The sequence below is a fragment of the Salmo salar genome, chromosome 07 (assembly GCF_965601325.2).
Source record: "Salmo salar chromosome 07, fSalSal1, whole genome shotgun sequence".
Classification (NCBI taxonomy): Eukaryota; Metazoa; Chordata; class Actinopteri; order Salmoniformes; family Salmonidae; genus Salmo; species Salmo salar.
The window spans coordinates 8,146,581-8,155,000 of record NC_138297.1 but is presented as its reverse complement, the minus strand read 5'-3'; the positions used below and the strand labels follow the sequence as shown (position 1 = coordinate 8,155,000).

At 40.4% G+C, this 8,420-nt stretch overlaps 1 protein-coding gene across 1 annotated transcript in view; it reads right to left on the bottom strand.

Moving 5' to 3' along the window:
- Positions 1–3,239, bottom strand: part of LOC106608509 (RNA binding protein, mRNA processing factor) — a 58,065-nt gene extending 54,826 nt beyond the window's left edge. The window contains exon 1 of the mRNA XM_014206455.3: positions 2,820–3,239. Within this exon, the coding sequence (XP_014061930.1) occupies positions 2,820–2,879 (60 nt within the window). The 5' untranslated portion in view covers positions 2,880–3,239. The remainder of the gene's footprint in view (positions 1–2,819) is intronic.
- Positions 3,240–8,420: the final 5,181 nt, after the last annotated feature.

The window sequence follows — 8,420 nt, the reverse complement described above, 5'->3', positions numbered from 1 at the left end:
GTGTGTGTGTGTGTGTGTGTGTGTGTGTGTGTGTGTGTGTGTGTGTGTGTGTGTGTGTGTGTGTGTGTGTGTCTCTATTAGTGTATCTGTGTTTGAGTGTGTGGCTGTATGTGGGTATCTGTTAGTGCTGAGCGATTTAACCGAAATGTCAATTATTTTTCATTTTTTTAAACCGGGAATTGACCGGTCAATTATTTATATTCCATTTCGTTAAAAAAAATTATGTGATGTCAATGCACACATTGCGCAGTGTCTCCAGAGCTAAATCAAATCAAGCCCGAACTGTGCGATGTAGTAGGGAGTTGTAGTTTTCAACAGGCCAATACTCTACATTGTTCAGCACAGAAAACGTGGTAATTAACTATAATGACCATAATCCATTGCATGCCTTCTTGTCCGTCTGTGTTTCTTTTATGCCTGCTTCATGAAAATGCAGGATCTAAATGATTTACAGTTGGTATTCAGCAGTCATACAAGTACGCCTTATTGGGGGCGGCAGGGTAGCCTTGTGGTTAGAGCGTTGGGCCAGTAACCGAAAGGTTGCAAGTTCAAATCCCTGAGCTGACTAGGTACAAATCTGTCGTTCTGCCCCTGAACAAGGCAGTTAACCCACTGTTCCCCAGTAGGCTGTCATTGAAAATAAGAATTTGTTCTTAACTGACTTGTCTAGTTAAATAAAGGTAACATTTAAAGAACTACAAAAATAGTGATTTTGTCAGACTTCAGCTCTGTAGAGATGAGATTACTTTTTAATTTGAACCTTTACTTAACAAGGCAAGTCAGTTAAGATCAAATTCTCATTTACAATGAAGGCCTACCCCGGCCAAACCCGGACGACGCTGTGCGCCGCCCTGTGGGACTCCCAATCACGACCGGGTGTGATACAGCCTGGATTCGAACCAAGGACTGTAATGACACTTCTGAGATGCAGTACCTTAGACCGCTGTGCCACTCAGGAGCCCCGAATGAAATAATAAAGTCATCAAATAAAACAAATGTAATAAACACAACAACTGAAATATTTTGTTAAAGTAAATTAATGTGAATGATGGTTAATAAGTGATCAGCAGTAATGGACAGTTACTACCAACATGGGACTTGTATTCATTGTTTTATTCTGTGTTGTTACAAAAAAAAATTTTAAATGATCTAAACCAAAATCGAAAAAACGTGATTATTTTGTAATAATCTAACTGAAACAGAAACGACTTTAAAAAGCAAATCACTCAGTCCTATTATCTGCGTGTGAGCGTGTGCACGCTTGCATGTGTGCTGGATTGTACAGTGTGTTCTTCAAATGAGTAACAACCCTTTACAAATATTAGGACATACATCATCTCACAAAATAGGAAGTGTCACTGTCTAACTAGAAGTTAATATACACAAGTCAATATTAGGCTTTGGGTGGTCTGGAGAGCTTCCAAACATTTCCATGGCCAAGCCCATTAAACTCTCCTGTGCTCTTTAATGTAGTCTGTATAAACTCTCTCTCCAAGCTTTGCTTTATATTGTACAAGTCAAGTAGGAGGCCACAGCTGGAGCAGTGATCCACTATCTTACTTTTTGTTAGAACTTTCATGAGAGCAACGACATGAATTGGTTTCCACAACCCCCCCCCCCCCCCAAAAAAAATAGAAGATGCTAAGTTAAAATACTTGATGATGGGTTAATTTGAGTGCTTTTAGGCCTTGGGCGCTGTTGTAATCATTGATGTGAAAATAAGTATTCAAAGTAGTCACTCGTAACATTTGCTCAAATTGACATGAACTAAACTGTTACGTTTATTGTCGAACACTTACCTTCAGGACTTTATTGGAAAACTTTATTGGAACATTGCAGTAAACCAAAGAGAGAGACACAAGGAACATAATACTTTCCTCTATGTCTTCCTCCTACCACATCTGTGTGATGCGAACTGGATTGCACCCATAGTAGTCTAAATACAAGGTCCAAATATAAAGTCGCATCAAGTTGGACTGTTTGCCTATTCAGACATATGTGACTAATATAGGCCGTAATGAAATTCTTTCAAGATAAATAACTCATTTAATCTGATATATGTTTCTTACATCACTTGGCTGGGTAGACTGCGGCATATCGCAATAACACATCTGTCATCTAGAAAGCCGTCATTTCACTGCCAAAATAAATGACTCCATGAAAATGATACCGCTACAAATACATTTACATAGCAAGAGATATTAGGACATTTGATACAATATTGCTAAACGGAGCTCATATTATTTTAAGAGGGAAGAAAACAACTGTCAAGTTAGTGAGATATAACTTTACCAACCCATATTCACGTGTTTAGATTATGGATACCAGAGACAATGGCATTCAGAGATATATCTTCTTCTTTTTTTTTTTTACTGAAACATAGTTCTGGGTACTTTTCTGTGCTAATGCGGTATGAAGGCATATTGCCTGCATGTTGCAACAGCAGTGTTAGACGATGATCTGAAGATCAGTTGACAGCCAATACGCTTACTTAGAATGAACATGCCTACTCCTACACAGATTGTCCCTATCAAGTAAATCCTACATTACTCAATCTATCTCACATATTCATCAACAACATGATGTTGGACTTTTTTTTTTATCTTCAAAACTAATTCAGCAAAGTTAAACAGATGAGTCATCACCAGTATTAATATCTCATTGTCTTCTGTCATTGAGAATAAGCACAACTGAAACATTATTAACGAATAGGTTTACACATGCGTCACATGTGAATCAACTATTTGAATGTTCTTATGTATCGAATAACTATATATATATATATGTTTTAAATCCGCTAGTCAGACAACGTGACATACCTCCTCTTCATGACTGGTGAATTCATTCGATTCGTTCTCTTTCTCAGTATTGTTATTCATTCTGAGACAGTTATATCTCTTTATCTTGGACCGCCTTGTGTTTGGTTCTATCCTTCTCCGGAGAAAACAGAAGAACAAGCCGTGTGTCGGATCGCTGTCCTGTGTAAAGCTATTGTACCTCTAGCTTTTTCCTAGTTTCCCGGCATTAATAAAAACAAGTCAATGTTAAAAGTCAACTGACAGATAAACTGATAAATATTGAAATGGTTCTGGATATAGTTGTAGATAACCCGTTAACACAAAGACATATTCCTCATTAGAATGCAAAATATTCCTAGGAAATCTTTCCAGAACCACTGCGCGCCTCGAGGAGTGAGATGAAAATAACTATTCATTTAACTGCACTACGGCAAGGCAGACCTTTTTGACGAGGAAAGTTCTCCCATCTCTTCAAAGAGGGAGGGGGGGCTGGGATGGGGCGTGTGATGCGCCGTTTCTCCGAGTTTATGAATGTTTTATAAGGTGTCATACTAGGAAGGCAACAAAGGAGCACTTATTTGAGCCTCCAGAGCAATCCACACGTTTATTGAACGTTTTATATTCTCACGTGCGTTTCAGGTGGCCCAATATGTTTTTCGAATCGAGGAGACAGCTAAGCTATTCACGTGCTTTTAACAAAAACACAACAATAACACGTTCACGACGGTATTTCATTATACTGTATTGCACAGAAGCCTATCAGTAAAGGTAGCCGAACTGACATTTGCTTTGGCCTGTTACATGCTATATCATACTTTTATTCAGTATGCAGTGAGTATTGTTAGTTCACGTTGTGGACTGCTTCAAGCTCATATATTCTAACATGTATAGACATAGGATTAAACATTAACCCACTCAAATTGCACACCATCATAGACTTCTGTCAATTATACACGTAGGAACTCGAGATTCACATATTTAACTAGCTGTGTTTTGCAAACTTGGAGAAATGCACACACGAGAACAAACTCTCATACACACACATAAGCACACACATAAGCACTCACAGAAACACACACACACGCACACACACACACACACACACACACACACACACACACACACACACACACACACACACACACACACACACACACACACACACACACACGAGTACTAGGGGTTGAACAATAGTCCAAAGACAGTAAGACACCAAAACAAATGGAAATAGGTATAATAATTAAAGCTGGAAGCAGCAATGCCGGGGTTCAAGCTGTAGGCCCACTGTGCCACCATCAGAACAAATCGGACACATCATCATCGAATGATCTACTTCTGTACTCCTTACCACACTTGCCAAATATCAGAACTCAATACTCTAGTTCATACAATAATAAGCCAATGAGCTTGCGTGAATGTTTTTTTTCCTGTCCAACAGTGCCACCGTGAGGCCAAACTGAATCCTACTCAACAGGTTAGCTAGACTCACGTTGCTGAGCATGTGTGCCAAATTCCATGACTGAGTCAAAGAGATCAAGAGATAAAAATATGTGCCTGTTGTAGCGCCACCATGTGGTGGATCTGATTGTTCTTGCATATGTTGAGCCTTGACAGTGTTTGGAAACTGTATCAAGTTTTTTTTTCTCAATATGAATAACCGTGTCTGATTTATATCCGTTTATGTGCCAGACCATGCCGACACAAATGTTTATTGGTCAATATTTATTGGCCATGTTGTTTGAGTTGTTAGCCTGGAAAACCAGTATTTGTGAGAGCTTGGTTCATAGGTTCCACGTATCAAGTTTTGTGCAGACCGGTCAGTCGGTGCCAGAGGAGTAGCGTTTTAAGTGTTCTTCACGAAATTCGAAATGGTGGAAAAATCCATAACGTCAGACCTTAAGGGTCATCGAGACAAATGTGTTCCTTGTGAGGAGAGGGACCAAGGAGCCAAATATCAGGACTGTCACACAGGGTGAGGGGCGTGACCTTTCAAAGTTTGCATTTTCAATCTGTTGTTATACTGCCACCATGTTTATTTTATATTTAACGAGGCAAGTCAGTTAAGAACAAATTCTTATTTACAATGACAGCCTACCCCGGCCAAACCCTCTCCCTAACCTGTACGACACTGAGCCAATTGTGCACCTCCCTATGGGACTGCGCACGTGACATATAAACTTTGATTTGATTTGTGCTGGGGACAATAAAAGGCCACTCTAAAATGTGTAGTTTTGGCACACAATACAATGCCACAGATGTCTCAAGTTTTGGCGGGAGCGTGCGATTGACATGCTGACTGCAGGGATGTCCACCAGAGCGGTTGCCAGAGATTCAATGTTAATTTCTCTACCGTAAGCTACTAACAACAAACACAGCTGCGTTTTATCGATGGCAGTTTTAATGCACAAAAATACTGTGACAACATCCTGAGGCCCAATGTTTCTCCCCAATTTCGTGATTACGATCTTGTCTCATCGCTGCAACTACACAACAGGCTCGGGAGAGGCAAAGGTCGAGTCATGCACCCTCCGAAACATGACCAGCCAAGCTGCGCTTCTTAACACTCGCCCGCTTAACCCAGAAGCCAGCTGCACCAATGTGTCGGAGGAAACATCGTTCAACTGACGACCGAAGTCAGGCTGCAGGCGCCCGGCCCACCACGAGGAGGCGCTAGAGTGTGATGAGCCAAGTAAAGCCCCCACCTCCAAACCCTCCCCTAACCTGGACGACGCTAGGCCAATTGTGCGCCGCCCTATGGGACTCCCGGTCACAGCCGGTTATGACTCAGCCTGGGTTCGATCCCAGGCTGTAGTGATGCTGCAACACAGCGATGCAGTGCCTTAGACCGCTGCGCCACTCTGGAGGCCGAGGCCCATTTTTTTAAAGGTATCTGTGACCAAGAGACGCATATCTGTATTCCCAGTCATGTGAAATCCATAGATTACAGTCTAATGAATTTATTTCAATTGACTGATTTCCTCATATGAACTGTAACTCTGTAAAATCAATGAAATTGCTGCTTGTTGCGTTTATATTTTTGTTCACTATAGTTGAACATGTTATTACTCCAACCTCGTGAATGTGACAAACTGACACCTTTTCATTTTTGTCAAAAACAACTTTATATCAAAGGAATGCCTTTGATTTGATGGCCTGCACATGCTCAGTTTGGCGCAAGACAACCGTTAGACCCGATGACGAGTTTCTGTTTGTGATCTTAGCTAGCCAACGTCGTCATGACATCGCCTACAAGTGTGATCGGGATTTCTAATGGAGAAGCAGTTTGTGCTGTCTTTGGTTTCACCCAAATGTAATGCTTGAACCCGTAAATAAACCCCATGGCCTTTCATTACTTTGACCTTGCTTTCCGATGGCTGCGTCCATCACTTAAAGCCCCTGAGTGCACGTGTGGTTTCAGTCAAAAGTGATCTCAAGACATCATCCATGTCCCTCTGTTTGTCCAGATTGATGATGACCATAACCGGCTGGGTATTCACCCAAGGTGTGAAGGAACAACTGGTCTCATTCAGTTACGATTAGAATATGATAACATGAAGGAACAACTGGCCTCATTCAGTTACGATTAGAATATGATAACATGAAGGAACAACTGGTCTCATTCAGTTACGATTAGAATATGATAATGTTAGCTGGCTGGCTGGCTGGCTAACGTTACGCATATAATCTGTGTAGTTATATTATTTGTATCTCAGAGCCATTTGCATTGCTAGTTATAGCCTAATGTTAGCTAGCTAGTTGGTTAGCTTTAGCTACCAGTAGGTTATTGCAGGGTAGTATCATTATGAGTTGGGATTATGGTTCATTGTTTAGCTAGCAAGCTACACGTCTAAACAAAAGACTCCGTTTACACCTTCTGTATCCTGTGCGTGTGACAAATAAACTTTGATTTTATTTGATATATTGTATGTTAATTAAAGATGGTAATGTGAGGAACAACATAACCTACACCAAAGTCAAATTAGGATATAACGTTAGGCCAACGAAACAGAGTCCATATTCTAAAATCCTCTGGTAGAATGCCCTGCTTATATTTTGTCACACTCATTAGCTCGCCATTAACTTGTAAATAATGATCTTGTTGTGAGTTTATGTTCCAGTAATAACTTATACAAATTAGCTACAGTTAAGATGTTGTCAGCTATATGATATGGTCATTTTTTTTTGCTAGAAAATGCTAGAAAAGTTGCTTTTAGTTGCCTCGTTTGCTAGATTGACATTTACTAAATTCATCTTTAAACAGATGGGTTTATTGGTGTTAAAATACATATATGCTGTCGACAATGACAAGTTTAATGTCGGATGACAAAAAAAAACGTTCATGATGTCACTGCGACAACTGTATACAGACATGTCGATAGACATAGTATAAACCAGCCTTTAGTCTTGAAAATCTTTGGTTGTACACTACTGTACTCACTGTTTGGCACATTGCCTCACTTGTGAATCCTTAAAGAGATGGGTGGGACTAAAGCTTTAGAGGGTGTGAACAATGCTGAATGGGTGCAGAGAAAGAAGAGCTCTCCAGCAGGTGTACCAAAACATTCAAGGGCCATTTTCTCAAAAGTGATATTATAAGTTTATAAACTTTCAAAGCAGAATTACTTTCCCATTGCTTGTTAACTGCAGTGTATGATATACCATTTTGTAGCTCTGAATCTCTACTTTTATCCAATGTAAAAAAAAAAAAAAAAACATATTTTTCTACATAAGACTGAATGGAGCTGATCGGTCAAAAATGTTTATGGTGTGTGACATTTAACAACAGCTGTACCCTTTTGAGTGAAAACAGAGATGATGAGTTATATACACTGAGTGTACAAAACATTAAGAACACCTTCCTAATATTGATTGCAGCCCGTTTGCCCTCAGAACAGTCTCAATTTGTCGGGGCATGGACTCTGCAAGGTGTCGAAAGCGTTCCACAGGCTGGATGTCCTTTAGGTGGTGGACCATTCTTGATACACACGGGAAACTGTTGAGTGTGAAAAACCCAGCAGCGTTGCAGTTCTTGTCACACTCACACTGGTGCACCTGGCACCTGCTACCAAACCCAGTTCAAAGGCACTTAAATCTTAAATTTAGGGTGAATCTTAAATTCACCCTCTGAATTGCACACAGACACAATCCATGTCTCAATTGTCTCAAGGCTTAAAAATCCTACCTTAACCTGTCTCCTCCCCTTCATCTACACATATTGAAGTGGATTTAACAAGTGACATCAACAAGGAATCATAGCATTCACCTGGTCAGTCTATCTCAGGTTTTGTACACTCAGTGTATAAAAACTGTTTAAGATATTCTTTGTCTTTGCAAAGTCTTTGTCAGTTGTATCTTTGTGTAACATATTCATACCGTCTTACTGTAGTATAACTGTAGATGAAGCAGAAAGAAACACCCAGCAAAAGATATGCATGTTTTTCACGTGTTATATTCAGGGTGGGGAGGAGGAGGAGGAGGAGGAAGGAGAAGAGGGGCAGGGGGAGGATGATGAGGAGAAGGGGGAGGAGGAGGGTCTTCAAGCAGATAAAAATGTAAATGTTCTTCTGCTTTCTGATGTGTACACAGACCCTTATCAAAGCTTTCTCCGAGGCTCTGGGGGGT